Source organism: Neolamprologus multifasciatus, chromosome 22 (assembly GCF_963576455.1).
Source record: "Neolamprologus multifasciatus chromosome 22, fNeoMul1.2, whole genome shotgun sequence".
In the NCBI taxonomy this organism is placed as follows: domain Eukaryota; kingdom Metazoa; phylum Chordata; class Actinopteri; order Cichliformes; family Cichlidae; genus Neolamprologus; species Neolamprologus multifasciatus.
In genome coordinates, this window is record NC_140459.1 from 8,376,533 (window position 1) to 8,396,826 (window position 20,294).

The following is a 20,294-nucleotide window of genomic DNA, read 5'->3' on the forward strand; positions in this document are numbered from 1 at the left end:
CTGACAAATGAATGAAACTTGTAACTTTTACACTTGCTGTTAGAGGAAAAACTCATAAGGTTATGCGTCAGGTGCAGCCTTGGGTCATTTTCAGTTCGTGTGTTTCTGTTAATCCTGACATGCAGAGTTGTTTGTTTCTGCTCGTGCAGCACATCCTCAGTAAATATTTGCGGTGCGTAAATGCCCTGTAAAACCAGTCTTCAGTACTTTACTATAGAAACTTCTATTTAAGGAAGTGGGTTTATTTAAAACTGGTTGGGTGACTGGATCTATTTAATTAACGTGTGTTGTGTCTTCTTACTTTGTTACTATCGGTGAGAGATAATCTGGATCTTACTGTGCAGGTTAGATGTTGTGTGAAGAAATGAAAGTGCAGCTGCAGCACAAGATTTATAACACCGTCTAGTGTCAGAATGTGACTCTACCCTGCAATTACACAAGTTTCAGCTGGCAGGTATTCAAGGAAAAAAGTGAAACCACCTCGAGTGCATTTCTCAGTTGACCCTCGGTGTTTCAGTCACTTTGTGTGAGGATCCCTTCTTATGTTCAGGGAGTGGCTCACAGAGAAGCTAGCTGCTGCTGCAGCTCTTAGCCACTCCTCCAAACTGTTTTTCTTACCCACACACACTCTCACACTTTTCCAGGACTCAGTAAAACACAACAGACACAAGCTAACACACACAGACACACACACAGAGCTGACGTGGGCTGAGGTCTGAGCCGGCTCCTTGTGGAACAGCTGGTATCCATCTGTGTTTGCTGCTGCTGCTGTAGGCACTGTGGCTGCCCCGAGAGGACACAAACTGGCCAATTGCAGCACATTCATGAGCTCTGCTGCTGTCACACTGCTGGATTTAGACTGCATAGATAGTTAGGCTCTTCTGGTGGCAATCAGTGTGATCAGCAGCCTTCAGCATGGATATCTTGACAACCTGGGCTGCCAGTAACCCAGCTGTGGCCCGGCTCCTCTGGGTCCTAGGTCTGGTACTGGCTACCCTCCTCGTCTGGTTCTTGTCCTTCTGCTGCTACAGCTGGAACCACAGCTCATCGCCCTCTCTGGAGAGGTACCTGGCAGGTAGGTGGGCCCTTGATCCCCACCCCTTCACCCTCTGTGGGTGTGTGGAGGCCTGTGATAGGTTTACAACTGACGTGGCTGCTTACTGTGACTCTTAAGTTCAAGTCAGGCTCGCTTTTACTACTCTCTCAGTGGAAACGCATTTTTCCCCCTCAAAGTCCGGTAATTGTAAATTGTCAGTGTTTCCTTTCCAAGACGGGAGGATCCACATTTTCCAGAAACTGCCAGCTCGTGTTGGCTCTGGCTCTTTTTTTGTGGTTGGAGGAGTTCTTATTACCACTTTTATGTGCTGTTACCCATGTGAGGGGATACAATGGGTCTTTCATAGTGAAAAGTACAATTTTTTTTAAAAAGAGAGGAATTTATCCACCACAGATGTAATTTTCCATTTTACCAAGCACGTAAAACTACATTTTAATGTTGTACAGTCCGTAATGTGAGCTTAATGATATGTTATAAATTTGACAGTATATGATGACAAGGGTCAACACGCAGCTGAGGTGATTTGCGGAGTCATGGTAACATGCATGTCACTGCAAGCACCTTGTGACCACAATGAGAAGTCGCAGGTTATTTGTATCGTCTCATATTCAGATTCTTTAAACTAGCTCCATCTGAACTGAAACATCATAGTAAACTTTGCTTATCAGCTGTGCATGTAACAGATGTGTATTCTTTCTCCAAACAGCGATGGCAAAGCCCTCCAAATCTAAGGCTCCGACTCAGGTGAGAAAATCTCTCATAAGAGTGACTGTGCGTTGTTCTTTATTTTTCTCAGTAGCTCCAGGGCTCCTCAATCACAGCGGTTTTCTCAGAACACCCTGCTTTCATTATCTATTCACAAATGTGTCCGCCTGTAATGCCTCCCTTAGACTTCAGGGGTCCTCGTTCACTTGTACTTTATCACAATTCCCTTGCTGATGAGAAAAACTGACAAGACCAACGAGCTTGACAAGTTCATCAGTGTACCGATCCATGACAGGTATACGTCAAATATAATTTGCAGCATTATGGAAATTGTCTGGGAAAACTTCCAGCTTTAGTGTTTTATGTCTAATGTGCCATAAATCTGCCATAAGATTTTCTCATGTATTTTTTTAACATAAAGATGTCGTCAAAATATTTCACATGGTCGATTAAACCTAAAGATAACCCCCAATAAGACCCAAACGAGGCCCACATCTACAGTTTCCATGGATCGCATTTGGTCTTGACTCGCAGCATTTATTTAGGTTGGGTCTGACTGCTGTAACTCTGCCACAGGTCCACCTTATATGGGCCAAATGTTAGGTGCATTTGGATCATGTCTGTCCCACATAACATTTCCATGGGCAGTGACTAAGCTGTAAACGCCAAAAGTAGCTCAGATTGGGGCCCGATGTGTCTGGCTTCTGGGATGGTTAATGTCAATATAAGATAAGATAAGATAACCTTTATTAGTCCCACACGTGGGAAATTTGTTTTGTCACAGCAGGAAGTGGACAGTGCAAAAGTTATGAAGCAAAAATTAGAATACAATAAGAATAAATACAGTACACAACTGTACATAATAGAATAAAATAAAATACTATATACAGTAGAATAAAATAGAATAAAATATACAATAAGATAAAAATAGAATACAAATGCTATATACAACTGAGTAAAAATAAAGGTTATCTTATCTTATTACTCAGCTCCATCACTCATTTTCAGTAGTCTTATTCACAGAATGAATAATTAAAAAGCTTTGATACTTATTTTTTTTCACAGCAGCCCTTTTGACACATAGTAGCAGGATAAACAGGTGTAATTGGTCAAATTAACTATATTTCTGCTCCAGAGAACAAGAGTGCAAAACACTCACTTAAATAAAAAGGATGCATTTTAATGCTTTTAAATTACACCTCTGTTTGTTCTGAAATACACTGGCAAATCTGCTGATGTTAAAAGTAGCACTTAAAGTGAGTCAACTCCCTGATGATTATGGTTCTAATATGTGTCCTTTAAATCTGATGAAATACTCGTAAAGACATTGTGAGATTGTGTATGCTGTAATCATAGCAGTGCATCAAGCTTTTACATGTTTACTAACTTCATTTAGAATGTTACTTGTACTAATTAACTCTAAATGCAGGTTACATTTGAAGCTGAAAGCTCTCGAACTTCATCTTGAGTGGAAAAAAAATGTCTGAGTCAGATTTCATAATGATCAGTTGTTGAATTGTTCTACTCAAAACCACACGTGCATCCTCTGGGAAACATGACCTGGACCTCAGTCTTGCTGCATGTCATAGCCGTGTGATTTCAGCCTCAACCAATGTGGTGGAGCAACTCAGAGCCTCACTGCATTTAGGGTTAAAAAGGTTTTGTAGCTTAATGTCAAAAACAAATGATTCATCAGTGATTCATCCAACAGTGAATACATTTTTAGCATTTGGTGTTCTGTCTGAGTAATAAGGGCAATTGATACACTTAATGTTTTCAGTGTGAGTAAGAGAATGTCTTTAATTACAAGCAGAGCTGGCACTTTCTAAAGCACAAAAAAGCCCCTGTCCTAACTCAGTGATTGCTTAAAAGCGTTGCATACGCCACTGAAGCTGCAGCTAATATGCAACATTGGTGCTGTTCACATGTTTTAAATCCAATAAATGTATTCTGCAGTCTTTCCTCTCTATGTTTTGTACTCTAACCTCTTGGCAGCTGAAGCTTGTCACTCTGCGATGCCATTACTAAGTAGACTGCAAGTGGCCTTGTGATCTGCTGAGAGTTCTGCTGGCCTCCGTCAGTGTGTTTTGGCACAGACAGAATGAGTGTTGTCACACAGTAGAGAAGCACTGTGTAGTCATTGTGAGTGATAATCTGGAGGGCCTCTCTGAAATGGCTCCATGAGTGAAGTCCTTTGTCTGAATGGCACTGACAAGCCACCAAAGGTCCATATTCTTCTGCAGTAGCAAGTGGATGGACAAAGAGACATGTGAGGTCTCTCTATGTAAAGCAGAGCTGCACATATCCAGGCACTGTGGTGGAGTTACTGTCAGTTATCTGCCGGTCTCTGTTTGCGAAAGCATAATGACCAGATACACTAGTGAACACATGTGGAGAGGGATCCAACCAAGATTTATGCAATACAGTCGCATTTTTCAAAACACATTAGGAGGCCATGAGAATGAGGGCCATTAAACCTCCCACTCATGACCTGCATCTGCCGGTGGTGCAGAGGTTACAGCAGAGCTGAGTGGCTTTACATTTCAATTTCCAACTTTTAAATAGTTTCATTATGGTTCCAGATGATCTTCTAATAGTGAACAAAGTCTTGTTTGTTTTAGACGATGCAAATGTCAAACATAATTTCTGCGGTTAAATCTGCACAATTTCCCTTCCTAAAATATTGCAAAACCTTTGAGCGCCGTAAGATGAGATAAGATTCATCTCTAAAGAAGACTATACAGCGACGTGAAGGATATTCAGAATTAATCCTGTCTACTCCAAAAGTACGTCTATTCACTAATGGATGTTCTTCCACTCGGGTTAAACAAATTATGATGTTGTGGCTTTATTTCACGCCAGGGAATTCCAGCAGCAGGAAAAAGAAAACCTTGTTTGCTTACCTGACAGCGCTACTCTTAATGAGTGCCTAAAATAAAGTCTTTGTCTGGCCCAGTCATCAGTGCGTGCCAGATATCGAGACCATCTGTTTTCCATCTGTAATTGGAGAGTGAACTTTAAAAATGAGTCCTTTGATTGGAAGTAAAACCTGAACTTTGTTCCATGTTGGATGGTGGATATATCTGAAGCAGCACACGAACTCTATCCTGAATATGTTAGATGTTATGTTAATACTTGATTAAATGCTCTTTTTTATCTCAGCTAAATGATGATAAACAATTAAACATGATCTTATTTTACCTGTCTTATTTTAGAAGAAGAAAAAGGCAAAAGAAAAGGCAGAGAAATCTGCTTCTGTCCAGCCAGAGGACGTTGTGGCAAAGGAGTCTGTAGCCATTGGACAGGAGCCACCATGCCCTGCAGTGAGGAAGAGGAAGAAGCGACCTCCTAAATCTGGGGTGGAAACTGTGACTACAGTGGCAACGCAGAAGGTGAGAAGTCATAGGACGGGTTTCCTGCCTTTTTCCGAACCACTTTCTCTACTTTCTTTTGTTTAATGGCACACTTCAGGATCCTAAAAAGAACGAAAATGCTCCACTTTTCTGTCTTAGTTAAGGCTAATTTTTCATCTGGATTTGCTGTGAACTCATCTCGGTGCTTATGGGACATGTGGCTGACTGCAGACATAGTGTCCATTACTTTTTAAAGCTTTAGATACAAACTGTATCCATACTTTTTTATTGTTAATATACTAATAAATTATGATTCTTGAGGATTAAGATGCTCAAAGTAATTAAAAATGGTCTTAAGTTGTAAAATTAAATCATATCAAATCTATTCCTATAAAATCATACATAATAAGTACTTTTACTTTAGGTACTAATGGATATTTCGATGGTACTAGTTTTACACAAAATGGTCCTGAATGCAAGACTTTTACTTTTTATCAAGTGTTATAAAATTTATTTTATGTTTTAAGGGCTTAAAATTCGAGGTTTGCTCTCTTTTAGATTACTTCTGTGTTTACCTGGTTTTCCAAAACCTGCAATAACTGCAGGATTTCTATGACTTATTTCCCAGAATTCCTCGAAGCTCTTGCTTCCCACTGATTGGGTTCTGACATGCTGTACGTGCAAAAAACGATTCACCAAAGTAATTCCAACATGACCTGGAGCATCTCTCACTCTGAGCTCTCCGGCTCTGTGAAGCCCTCAGTTGATCAGATTAAATCTTCAGCACAATGGGTACAAAGTTGGCTCAGACGCTGGTATTCCGGACTGGTGACATGCATGATTTGTGAATACAAGAAGGGGCTCTGTGTGGGACGGAGCCAGCACGTCACTCCCACCCCTCCGGTCTGAGTCCTCGGTAATTCATTCTACTAGTGGGAGACTAATAATGTAGTAGTGCCACACAAACAAGCAATCTGCCATTCATCAGTCACTGTTGTGATTATGTAATAGCTCAGCAGGGCAGTTTTTAATGTGAGTCAGTACAAGTTGGTCTCATTTGGAGCAAAAAAGAAACCTGAAAAACATGACAGAGTAAACAAAGCAAAGGGAAATGAAATTAAGCAATTTTATACATTAATGGGATTTTAATCAAAGTGCAAAGTGCAGGCAGAGGTCATTAAATAAAACAATTTTAAATATCTTGGACTTTTACTAATTGCTAAATCAATTACCAACAATTAAAAATCATTCATTGTGAGAGTGTTCTTGTTTGGCCTTTTAGGTTTTAGACATGTAGACTAAACACTGGGTCCAATCACACCGTCTTTCCAGGAACTTCTACAACATTTCATGGCCTGTTTCGGGAGTCCTCCGGTGTCATGGAGACACTTTGTTGCCTCACTGTTGATGGCTCTTGTCAGATGCCAGCTGGAATACCCTTACTAATTCATCCACTTTCTTAACATCTTATCCAACACTGTAGCGGGGAGGCTGGAGCCTATCTCAGCTATAGGGTGCCAGGTGGGGCATCAGAAATACCCGGAGAAAACCTGCAAGTGCACGAAGGAGCAAGCGGACATTTAACCTGATTTAACTGTAAAATATTATTAAAATCTCTTTCAGTTTTTAAAACTTTGTCTTAACAGTAGTTTTGTAAGCTACACACGCTGGTGTTTAAAATGAAAGCACACTACAGCTGTTTCCACGTGACATGCAAGTGCTGAGCTCAGCACTGGCGTTGCGTCCTGAGTAATAACACCATTATAAAGGATTTCCTGTGAAGTTTGGGGGAAGTGCAGAACTCTCAGACTGAAACGGAGACACACATCATTTTTACTCATATTGCTTCACCCAACCCGAACCCGCTCAGAACCACAGTTTGAGTCACATATTTCCATCATAGGCTCCACATGAGCTTGGCCACATTACTGCAACTAAAAGTCAGCGTGGAGGGTGTAACGCGTAGCGAACCGACAGCCTCCCCGCTATCAACCTGAGCTCAGTTTTCACATGCGCAATCAGATCTGCCTCCTTATCTCCAACGTCCCTGTAGCTCAGTGACAACTTCGCCGGTGTCGTCGCGCCAGCAGAGCTCGAGGCATGCTGCCTACAGGCTGAGGGAGCTGGTTCCTCCTCTCGTCCTGCAGCCATGATCAGTCCAGGTCTGAGCGTCTGAGCATCCCACAACCAGGAAACTGCAGGACGCAGGCGCGACTCTCGCTGCGGATGAGGATGATGATGGCTTTCGAAGTTTGAGCAGGTTAAATCTGAACGAATCCGCCGACGGAACGACTGCAGAGCCGTGTTTTGCGGTTGTGTACCTGGGACCAAACCAACAGCCATCCTGGATATTTTGTGCGTGAGTAAACGAGGGATACAGATTATTCATTTTTCATGTTTTGCCGCATCGTCGACACCGATGATCACACGATTTAGTGCATTTCAAAGCCTAGAGGTCATAAAATAAAACCCGACCTATCATGGTATGAGCGAGCCTGTTCGCGTCATAACCTTCACTCTAACCTGTTAAACGGCAGGTGCACCCACCTCCGTGTCCTCTCTGCGGCTCAGCCTCATTACAGGTGTGGCGGCGCAGAGCAGAGCGAGCTTGAACATCTACCATCCTTGTTGTGCTCAAGTTTTCTGGGAAGGATCCAGACTTGACAGCTTTGTCTGAAAAGTGATTATCAACAGATCCAGTCCCGCTGAAGTCCATCGGTTGTTTACAGTTTGGGAAAGAGCGAAGAGGGGAGTTTGTCAGCTCGACTGAGCTACTGTCAGAGTCTGGGCATTCCTACACACTACTTCATTTTCTTTGATTTCCAAGACCTGGATGGAGCATGCTCTCTAATGCTCTGCAGAGTTGCCTGGTAACTACGGATCACCATGATGCTTTCAGCTGCTCGGAGCAAGGCCATACAAGAAAGCATATGCACTGTGAATAGGAATAGGTTGGAGACATCAGTACAGAAGTGATCAGAGCTGTAGATGATGGTTATATGCTCTACATCTGATCTGCACTGATAGATCATTTGTAGTAGAGTAATAATTAATTCAGAGAGAGGATCACAGATGACATAAAGAGGCTTAAACTTTGGTGCCTGGCTGAGGAAAGGACTCTTCAGAAAGCTATCTTTTGATGCCTCTTGCCAGTGCTGAGGTCTCCCTCTTTGCTATGCGTGGGCACTGTTTTAGAAGCTATGAATTTTTTACGTGACTTCCTGTAACCTTTGAAACACCTCAATCTGCAGTCTTCTTGATGTAGTTATATAATGCCCTTTGTTGTCCATGAAAGACCCTAGTTCCTAGATCCCAAGCTGAACCCAAAGACCATTATTAGTTGACTGGTACTGGTCAAATATTGGCGAAATTTCCATTTAGACCAGTCAATGAAACGCCACAGGAAAGCATAATGCGTTACTGCTCTACTTTCAGAGGCACATTGAGGTATGGCATGATAAAATAATCTTAATCTGTTAAAAGTCTTCCTAAATAAGAAACCACACAAGTGGTTGAGTACTGATGTGCCTCCATATGGTAACAGCTGCCACGTGCAGATGTTCAGTTTCACTTCATTTGATCCGGAAGTAGGTTTTTGATTATCTTAAAATGTGTCAGTTTAAGGAGCCAAGACATGATTGAGGATTGCACATGAAAAATGCGCTCATTAATATTTTCAGTGTTTGTCATGTGTGATTTATGAGTAGTGTTTATCTTGGTAATTATATTATTTATAGTAGTTTAATCGATTTTTAAACCTTCTTAACATGATAACAATGTTTAGTCTGGTAAGTTGTCTAGAACAGGTTATGCATGCACTATTTCCTGAAAAATAACAAGTTTTAACCACATTATTTGTGGTGCAAAAAGCAGACAAACTGCCCCACAGTGTGTGAGTAATTAATTATTTTTTTGTGTGTTCTGCAGGTTTCCCACCTACCACTGCCACGCCTTTTTTGGCGTTGATTTGCATGTTTATTTTTCTAATTTGTGGAACAGAAGAGTTGAATTAAAGAGAAATGAGTTGTTATATCATAATATAACATGAAGTGGTTGAAATAAATGTTGCTGTCTTTTCCCGTTGTGCCTGCAGGACACAGAAAAAATAAGCCTAGAGCTGCTGTTGGTCTGTAGGCTTTGTTTTGAGAAGCCTGGCAGTGTGCTGTAAATATGCTCTGAAACAAACCGCTTTAATTATGTAACGGTTTAATTGCACAAAAAAAATAAAATAATCAGTGCTATAGTGTTGCAGAACTTCAATTATATCAGGAAACAGTAAGTAGCCAGAAATAGCCTTTAGGTAAATTATACCCTGAATATGAGCTGTGTCTGAAGCCCTGGAGATGTTACTCCTGGGGGTTTGGTCCTGTCTGCTCTCATCCAATCAGAGAGCGGTGGTGGTGTAGCCAGCGCCCCTGTGGAGAGCCTCCTGCATCCTGGATGGTGACTCAGCTGAAATGAAGCTGGTAGCATGGTAACGTTGCATAGTGCATCAGCAGCACCTGCCCTGTAAAAACTCCTCCTCTTTCACACAGCAGTCTGAGCACTGGGCTGCAGCACTGAGGGTTTGCCCTGGCTACTACACGCATGGTCTAAAAATAGACTCTCCAAAGTAGGGCATTAATTCAATACCACAATTGTACTGTGATTTCATGTTTTTATTTATTTGTTTGTTTTTTATTGAAAGTTGATTGCCGCCACCTTGGGCATTAAGTCTATGCGTAAATATGAGATTTTGATATATAGATAATTGGGGTGAAAACAGACATTTATAGGTTTTGGATTTTAACCATGTTGAAACGAGCCTGTCCCTTTAAGGCAGATTTTAGCTACTTGTAGCCCAGTGAAATATTAGCGTTTCAAAAAATAACTGGCCAGGTGTTCAGTCTTTCTCGCTTGGAAGAAATTCACCAAAAGATATTTGCCACGACTGGACTTTAAGGTGTTATTTATCCGGCCACCAGGAGATATGGTGTCACAGAAAATCATGCTAGTAGCTGGCAGGCCCACAAAAGAAACCTGACAGTATTAATTAGCACGGTTGGGCTTTAGCTAGGAGTAATTCAGACTTTCAGTGAAGGTCATTTGTGACTACTAAAATACAAGAATAAACAAAAAAGTATATATAATAAGAAACAGAACTGTCTTAGTTTTTGTTTTAAGTTTCCGTTTTTATATTTTTCTGGTCACCGTGTCCTTTCAGACTATGGAGCAGAAGCCCAAAAGGAGGCCTCTGGTCAGGGCTGCATCGGAGGAGAGCTCCAGCGATCTGAGTTTAGTCAGCTGCTCGCCGTCTCCCGGAGACACCCTGCCCTGGAACCTGCCCAAACACCAGCGGATCAAGCGCTCCAAGTCAGCCTCTGGAGATGTTCTGGACCCAGCAGAGAGGGCCGTCATCCGCATTGCAGGTAAGATGTTCATGGGCAGGTAGAAGACCCTCAGTGGTTTATATCTGTAGACGAGCTGGTAAAGTTCTCTACACTATTTTTCTAACTGCTGCTGTAGAGTTTCTAACGCCAGGGTATAGCATTGCATAAGGAAATCTACATCCCAGAAGTTCAAGTTTCTTTTGTTGGTTTCTTCACATTTTTAATGCTGTTGATTAGACCATGGTTAAAAGTATGGTTTATATGTTTTTCAGGTGGATGTGTGTTTGGGTTAGTACTTGTGCACAGTCAATTTGAATGATTTTCCTTGTAAGAGCTGCTAACTGAAAGCCTGTGATTTATGGCTTCTGTCCCACAAAAATAATATGTTCTCCATGTACTTTGTTTAGTTTTCATAGTCCTTGGATTACAGTAAAGCTCACTACTTAGATTCACTCAGTGATTATCATCTGCTGCACATATTGTGCCATAACCGCTAAAAAGTTATAGCATTCACAGCCAGTTTACTATTGCACAAGCGTCCTCAATTTTATTGTAAAAGTCCACTTGCTTCAAATCAGCCAATCCTGGCCGATTGGCTGTGTTTTCCTACCAGATGGTTTGCTTTCCAGGTAGGTGTTATTCCATGAAAGTGTCTTGTCCCCTCATAGCAGTAGCTGTGAAACCTTGAGAGCCACTCTAACCAGAACCTGAAGTACCTAGGGAATGGGTTCATACATGTTTGGGGTTGGGGTTCAACCAATCAGATCACTGAACCTGTGTCCACCAGTCACTGAACTTGTTTTTGTCAAAAACATGAATCAGTCTGAGGAGCTTTAAAAAGCAAGCAGGCAGTGATTATTCGTACTGACCTTGCTCTCACTTGGCAGTTGATTGGATGATCTACCATCGCACCTGTAACATCCCAGTAGCTGCCAACTTTTTTGGGCCTTTTGTTGAGCTGTCCTGACTGGTATGGCTACAAACACGTAGCTTTAGAAAGTTGGATTGTCTTGCAAATCTTGCTGCATCTTTTTTTCTTTTTAAGTACTTAAAGAAACAAAGTAGAAACAAAAATCCTTGTGGACTCTCCCAACATTCATACATACTGTACACTCTGGCAGAGGTTTTGCAGTTGACAGAGGTTCACTGTACAATAAAAGAAAAGTAGCAGCATCTCTCACTATGCTCGTTCATATATCCCGGGGGTTCTTTGTCCTCTAGAGATTCTCCAGGTTCTCCACCTCTGTTAACTCTCGCCTGTGCACTGAGGCAGGGATCTGATGAAGCAACTTGCTGCCTCAGCATGTTCAGTGGTCGGTGTTTAGTTCAGATAGTCTCTTTGGACCACGGACAGAAACCCAACCTAATCTTCCCCCCTCCCTAGTTGTCTCTAATATTGATTTGATGGGGTGGGGTACTGCAGTGTGACTGGGTGTTATTGTCTAACAGCAGTACATTTGTATGTCCACGCACGTCTGCAGAGCTTGTTGGTGTGCTGCAGTTTAAGGACAATCAAGTAAATTTATTTCTAAACAGAAAATTGACTAAAATGTTTGTCATTGTGAGGCAGATACCAGAATCAGATGAAGTGCATTAGATAAGTATGACTTTATGAGTATTGTCTCACCGGATCGCTGCTATAATGGCCCTGAGCCTTGTGAGATGATTGCTTTATCTCACAGTGAATGGAGGCGTGACCATTTGCTATCAAGCTGCAGACAGTCTGATGGGTAGACTGTGTCGGATAATGCTGAATATGGTGTCAGTAAGACTGTATCAACATTTTGTAGCTTAATCGGATAACACTTTAGTTTAATGACATCACACCAGAGTGATGGTGATGAGACAACATAATTAAGCTCTGTTGAAAATAAAGCAAACTAAGTTCACCAGAGTTTCTTTTATGACTCTGGTTCAGGATGTTGCATGTTATCATATAATGGCTCACAACAGACGGTGATATTTCAGTTATTATTATGAATGGCTTCAAAATTTGTTATCACAGATTACTAGAATATCAATGCAGCCAGGCCCACAAAACACAGAAAGGTCACCAAGTGTTAAATCATAGCTGCTGCTTCTTCTGCCCCTCTTATGTACTCGTTTGTAATCGTGTCAGTCCTGATCACTCCCAATGAATCTTAGCATCTTCAGCTCTGCCTTCTGTCTTGTTGGTTGTGCCACTGCCTTTAAACCATACTTCATAGCAGGTCTCGGTACCATCCTCCAAACATTAAACGATAACGACCACTAGCTACTCATTAACCATCGAGTAATATCAGTGGTAAAAGTTGGCATTTACACTGGAAAAAACAGTCAATAAGTTGTTGAACTTTTTATTTTTGTGAGCATTTATAGTTAATGATAAGTAACCTCAAATCTTTGGGTTTTTTGACTTTTGTCTAAAAAAAGACATTTAAATGATGTAAGTTTTGGCTTTGAGACTAGTGGTTGCTATGGTGATGAATGATGAAACAAACACACAAAAGTAGATGTAATTAGTAGCTGTAGAAGCTCTAGTTGATTTAAAATCCTTTTTATAACTTGAAAGTTTCGGAATTCTGGGATTCTCATTCGCAGTTTTTTCCCATGTTGGTTCCAATGCGGGAAATAATGTTTTTTCCCTTCGTGTTAAAGTAACTCATAATGTTTTTGTGCCTATTTTGTGAATTTTTTCCTGAATTCCTTTTTGAACTGTGATGTTTAGGATCTTAAATAAGTATTTTTTAAATGTATATTTAAACATTATTTAAACATTTTCCCTATTAGTTATACTAACACATGATTGGTACCATTAAGTACTAACACAAGACCAATGGTTCTTGAATGTTTTCATGCTTGAAAATGTAATTCTGTTGCACTGACTCCACTTTAACTCGAGGGTCCACTTTAAGATTCTGGTTGTAACGTTTAGAGGACTGCATGGATACGACGTGGCTTACATCAGTGGGTCCCTAAGGTCACATTACCAGGGCCTGCTGGCTGTGTATCAACGCCTAAAAGCCTTCCCTTTAAACTTGCCTTAGGGTAGATTTTTGTCTATCACGTTGGGTGTGAGGCACTTTGTTGCACAGACATCCGATATTCTGTTAGCCCCGAGAAGTGTATCACATAAGTCTTGAAATGTCACACAATGGTTCCTTCTTGATTTTCATGAAACACTGAGGTTAGAGTCTGCTATGCAGGAGATAAATTATTTAGCAGTTCTTTCAGTGTGGTATTTTTTCCAGTGTCTGTCAGGATATTGAACTGCAGATCCTTTTCTGTCTTCACTGTCAGCAGCGTTACTGTTTCTAAAGATATTTCTGGGACCCTGACCAAGGTTTTCTCTTTCATACATCTGTCTTTTCAAAATAAGAAAGGCCAGAGTGTTTCCAGTGTATCCAGCTACAGGTATACAATGCTGATGTCAGATATCAGACTCATCATAATAAACCAGAATAGGTGGTGTGTGCAGTGTACTATGGTGGTCACTAGAGGACAGTATCCAAAGATAAAATGCAGTGCATCATGCCTGCATCTTTCTCATCCTCCTTAGATTGTATTGCTGCTCTCAAATCTGACATTTGACTACTTCCTGGTCATTCTTTTCAGCGTGTGTGCTCAGCAGTAATTTATTAAACTGACAGATAAAGCCAATACTAAGCCTACTAAGCCTGGGCAAACAAGGAAATAACAAGGGATAAATGCCTAAACAAGTAAAGGAATGCTGTTTGTGTTAATATTTATTAAATTTATTCATAACTAAAGAGACCGACTTTGAGTTTTTTTGACTAGTGATCTTTTTTTTCACTTTATTTGATTGATGCAAGCCTTACTTTGCTTAACTTTCTCCACTTTCAGAGTTTGGGACTCTTACTGTGCTCTACCTTCACTGTCAATTATTTTTTCCCCACTGCTTCTTTTCCATTTATCTCTCCATTAGCAGTACCCCTGCTAATCCTTTTAGAGGGTCACTTGAGGGCTGGAGCTGATCCCAGCTCACATTATTTACTGTTTGGGTGCTTACTAAAATCTGCCTTGTCATAAGGGCAGCATAAGCTGAAAGGTAATTTTGTCATGGATTTTGCGGCTGTGGAGCCCAAAGAGATGCTAAAGAGGCTCGCTGTTTGTCACAGCGACATTTTAATAGTAATGTGTTACCAGGGAGCTCATTATCCCAGGGGCCACTACATTTTCAACCTCTAATTAACATTCATGCTACCAACTGGTAAGCAAGTAACCAGGCAAAGTCTCACAAACACAAATCAGTAAATACACACAAAAACAGTCAATGAATAGTGAGGGGTGACGTTGTATCCCTCCTTAGATGCGTTTTCTTTTATTTTTGCAGAGAACATAAATTAGTGCCACCACTGTGGCAGAGAGGCTTTAGTTTGGCGATGTGTGGGAGGGCTGGCTTGCACTACAGTCCTGACACTCGAGCCAGAGAAGCAGACAGAGACAAAAGTGATAAAAAAATATTTCTGAGACACCATCCGGTGGCCAGTGATGAGAAAACAGTGGGATGGTTTTTTATACACTCATGGGGATTGAGTGCACAATTGAAAAATCCCACAAGCCGTCAGTATTAAAACACCACATTGTTCTGCAGAATGGGGGAAATAAAGGAGGCAAGCAAACTGTACGTCCTCAGCCTGAAGATATCTCTAAAAACAAACTATTCTGTGATGGGTGTTGTGGTTGGAGTTGAACTCAGAGACTGTCAGATCATCTTTGCTCTTCAGTGACAGTGACTTCTTTGACTTTCTACTGATGTGTTTTGAGTTACTCCACCTTTACCTTTACTAGATCTCAACCATAGTTATTTAATTATTTTTAAACAAGTCTTTATATTTATATATATATATATATATATATATATATATATATTTATAGCTTTCAGATTACATCGCCTGCTCTGTTGGATCTGAAGTGTTAACTGTCTGACTAAACACAGATGTTGGACTGCAAACAGTTGCTGCTCTGTTGATATATATTTTTTTAAAGAAAACCTCAGTTCATTATGATGTTGCTGCTGGAACTCATTAGAGTTCCTGTTACTCACTTTCAGTTCATAACTCACAGGTCGAGACGCACCGCTGGTGGTTGGTGCCACGCGGTAACTGATGATTCCAGTGACTCGGAGTGCTGAAATATTTTTCCACATTCCTAATGTGAAGGATTTATCAAGACGGATTTTGCAATTTGCAGTCTCTTGTTGATGAAACTCTGCAAATTTTCCCAATAGCTGAGTAAACACAAACTCCCAGATGTGCTCAGGCTGCAGGATATCTGCCTTATTACCTTACATCTAAACAATGACAGTGGCACCACCTCTTTTACTGTGTTTATATAGTATTTTCTTTCTTTTCTTTCGTTTTCGACATGGTAAATTTTCAATTGTGTTTACTGTGAAATTACAAATATTTAGCACAGAGGGCTGTAACTTCACAGCAGTTATTTACAGAACTTTATCCTAATATTATGGCAACTTTTTCCTAGATGTACTGATGGACATTTGTGTGGCATAGATTCAACAAAATGCTGGAAGTAATACTCAGATTGTGGTACATATTGGAACGATACCATCAAACTGTTGCTGCAGATTTGTTTGCTGCCTGTCCAAGTTTCACGTTCCCTCACATCACAAAGATGCTCTATTGGATTGCAATCTGGTGACTTTGAGGGAATTTAAGTGCAGTGGAGCTATTACAATGACCTCATTGTCATATTCAAGAAGCCAGTTTGAGATGATTTGACTTCTGTGACATAGCGCGTTATCCTGTTGGATGTAGCCGTCAGTGTACCCATGCAGTCAGACAGGCTGTGGCTTTTAAGTGTGTTAGTATCAACGTGCAGTGTTTAGTCTGTTTAAATCGAATTCGGGTTTGTTTTCCAACTTGAGGCGATTCATTTGTGCATGTGTGAACACAGTAATCGCACTCAGGTGTGGATCTTGAAAACACTCTAAGAGGCCCATAGTGTGAAAAGAAAATATCCCAGACTCCATTACGGCACTACTACTAATATAAACTACTGGTTTAATGGCAGGATGGATCCATTCTTTCATGCTGTTTACATTAAATTTATTTTAAAAAATCACTTTATGCACCTTTACTTCCCTTTAATAACTCTTGGTTGGCTTAAACCACGTCTACATGAGTAAATGCAGTGAGTTGCTACCATAAAATTGGCTGATTAGATATTTACATGAACAACCAGTTCAACAGGTGTGCCTAACAAAGTGGCTAGTGTGTATATTTCACAATAGACCTCAAGTTATTTGCAGCCAGGATATTATATTGTGCATATATTTAATTAGATCTGCCCTGTTTTTAATTATGGGTAGATTTAATTTAAATATGGCAGTGACAAAGGAAACATAAATATCGGTGTGTTTTTAACTATCAGCAGACATATGTGTGACCAACTTGCTGCATGTTACTGAGGATAATTTGATAACTTTAAACATCTCAGAAAAAGAAACACCACTGAAATTCTTCCCTTTTCAACACTGGGTTGTTTTCACTGGGGAAATGCAGCTTTTTAGAAAGAAACACTCTGACGGATCCAAAGTAAATTTCCTCTAAACTTTTCCAGTTTTTGTTTCAGAGACAAAGTCTCAGTGCTTCTTCCAAGCACCACTTCCTTGTAGGAAGGTCCAACTGCAGTCAGGGTTTTTCTTGGCATCATTTCTTACTATTGTCACTGCTTCATCCATGAGAGTCTGTAACTAATTTGAATAAAACAGTAGGTCTCTTTACTATTGTCTTGATGCTGCAATAAACTTCACGGCCTAAGAAGAGGGATACTTGCTAGTTCTGTGTTTTGCCCTCATTTGTACTTGATAATTCATATGAATGTTAATTTAAATATATCAGTTTTACTTTTACTTCTTCATAACTGAATGAATGAAGGGAATTTAAGATTGATGAAAAATAGCTTAAGTAAGCGACACAGCTATGTTACCATAATATAAATGGTGAAGCTCGAGGATGAACGCTAACTTTTGTTCCACTCGATAAAAGTTAACGTGAGGTTTCGCGATGGTTGGCGACAAATGCAATCGCATGGCAGGAGGCTGTAAACGGACCAAACTTCAGTCAAGAGAACAACTGAGATAATCCATCCACAATATGAGGTTAGTCATTAATATACTGCAACAACACGAGAATAGAGCAGCTGCGAGAGAATTCAACAGACTGTTTTGTTTCCCTTATTGCGCCTTATAATCCGGTGTGCCTTATGAAAAATACTGTATGTTAATATAGGAAAAAAGTGATTTAGGGTTAGTGGAATAAAGTTTTCCATGTTTATCAAATAATGTGGAAGTGCGTTGTTAATCATGTGTGTTTCTGAAATAAAATCTAATACAGTGATGTTTGATAGAGTGATGGTTGTGCCAGTATTTTGTATCATTTCACTTTTCTTGTTCTTCAGTAGGAGTCGTGAATACTGTACCTGAAGATTATTAGAAAGTTTTTGTTTAAAGTTATAGCTGTTGTTTGCTCTGATCCAGTGTTCTGTGCTGAAGAGGTGTGGTCCCCTAACACTTATGCCGTCATTCAGTTTTGGGAATATGACGTGACTTTGAGAAGAACCGTGTAAGTGTGATGGGAGTTCTTTTTTAAAGCTGTAAATATTACAGAATCCACTTGCTGCGCCTTGCCCCAGTTTCTCCAACAGCAGGAACTCAAATAACCCCACGCAGCTCCGTCACTTGTTTTTTCATCGAGGTAGCCGTGTCTATAAGGGGTGGAGTTGGCATGCACGGTGTGCCTGTGTGTGTGTGTAGCTGTGTCTCAGCTGGTACCTATCTTTGTGGCTTGTGTTTGTCTCTGTGCCTTTAAGAGGAGGGTCTGATATAAGTGTGTGTGGGTATTTCTCAAGCTGAGGAGGGGAGTGGTGGTGGTCTGGAATGATATGTACAGTTCAGAGTGGGAATACTGTGGCTGAGTGTGGGTGAGGAAGAAGGTGTGGACAGATAGCCAGGAGGGCTTTTATCAGCAGTGAGGACACACAGATTCAAAGAGGGGTTTACACTGCCAGGGGAAAGTTAAAAGGAAAGTTTGAAGAGAGAAAGTTGCCCTAACCCTGACTCAGTATCAGCCAAGCCATGTCCATGCCCATGTTTGACCCAGGTCAGCGACTGCCAGAGGAGCAAGACTATGTTCAAGCCTATGAAAACGTCAGGGAGAAATATAAAGGTAACAACACCTCCTGTTTTCTTTTTGTAGTTTCAACTCAAATGATAACATGTTGAAAGCATGTTTGAATTGGAGGTGGGTGTGTAGAGTGAGTGCATGCCTCAGTGAGTATACTTGTTAAGCCTTGGCCAGCGTATTACTTTTAATTGATTTCATTGATGTTTCATGAGGTCTTTCTGTAAGCTGTGTTTCTACAATAGCAATGGCATGGGCATGTGGACTGGTACTTTACTCTGCCAGTGATGTCTTTGTTGTTGTAGTTAACCCCCTGTATTGCAGACAGATCAACACGGAGAACATGGTTAAGTGGTGCACTTCTACAGGTGCAGTAACAGAACAGCTGCATCGATAAAACAAAGAGGAGTCCTGTTCTGCATGCTTTGTGTCCTTCTCAGGCTAGGCTGCTGTCTTTGCATACAAGGGAATCGGTGGGCAGCGTGGGCACAGAGAGGTGAGACATTTGGCCTTTTGAATGGCACAGGTCCAACAATGCAACGAGAGTGATAAGAGCTGCCAGCCAACATGGTAGCGTATGAGAACAACATGTTTCCAGTTATGCAGCATTTGGGTAAAAGCCTACTTGTGAGTGTTTTTATTTTGTTTCAGAAAGAATTGCAGGGTTGATAGAAACAGGAAGTCCAGACGACTTGAAGATGCACCTGCACTTTATTTGTTTACTTGGTTCAGGATTCTGAATTTGACCTGGAAGACAATCACCTCAATGCACTTGAAACCAGCTTTCATGCCATGTTCTCCCAGTTTGCATACATATGAAACATAGTTGTGAAATTTGACACTGGTGCTCTTGATTGGTTAACCTTAAACAAAGTTGTTTAAATTTAGCGCAGTTTCGTCTAACAGCATTAAGTATATTCTTGAGGCCTATAATAACATTAAAGGATGCACTGATTGTGGAAGCTCACTGCCTCGGAAAGTTTTAACAGCACAAAATATGTGATGTGAAACTGTAGAAAAATATTGGCTGGTGCCACTGGAAAACTTCATCTTATTAGCCAATAAGTGATGGAGACAGTGTGACCGATACGAGCCATCTTTCTAATGACAACATTTTGAACATATCTGCATCAGTTATCATGAAGCAGAAGTTGAATCAGATCATTATATAAATGGGACATCTCATATTTATATATGTTTATTCCTGTGCTTGTGCATGAATCTGAGATTGGATCTACGTGTTGTTTTTAATGTGTGTCAAGCTGATGGTTTGCAAATGCATTGATTCTTGTTTTCTTATTGTATGGATGTGAATTATGGATTCATTCAGATCTATGTAGATCATCACAAAGACATTATTATGTCCTGTTTTTGCTCAGCTGTCTCCCACCTGCATGTGTCACCCACAAAGGCAGGTGAATTACATTGACATCTGCAGGTAATCTAGCTCAGGACACAGGCTGATAGGAGCAGCTGTGCTGTCATGTTACACTTGTCAAACATGTCACACATCAGTGAGGAAACATCTCTTTTTCTAGAGTGTCAAATGAGTTTGTATGAGTCCCACACTGTGTACAACTCCACTGTTATAAAAGCATAATTGTTGAGAGGCACAATGGATAATTAGCAGAATGAATGATTAACATGTGTTGGAGGTAAAAACAGA

The 20,294-nt window shown here is 40.6% G+C and overlaps 1 protein-coding gene across 3 annotated transcripts in view; it reads left to right on the top strand.

The window, feature by feature from the left end:
• The first annotated feature begins 755 nt into the window (after positions 1-755).
• The window catches only part of pleca (plectin a), a 110,019-nt gene continuing 90,480 nt past the window's right edge, over positions 756-20,294 (top strand). For 2 of the 3 annotated variants that reach the window (XM_085149436.1, XM_085149437.1), the window contains exons 1-4: positions 756-1,075; positions 1,764-1,801; positions 4,978-5,154; positions 10,319-10,523. In XM_085149436.1, the coding sequence (XP_085005562.1) occupies positions 916-1,075; positions 1,764-1,801; positions 4,978-5,154; positions 10,319-10,523 (580 nt within the window). In that variant the 5' untranslated portion in view covers positions 756-915. Of the gene's footprint in view, positions 1,076-1,763; positions 1,802-4,977; positions 5,155-10,318; positions 10,524-17,905; positions 18,674-20,294 lie in introns of those variants that run through there. The other variant, XM_085149443.1, reaches the window with a different exon arrangement.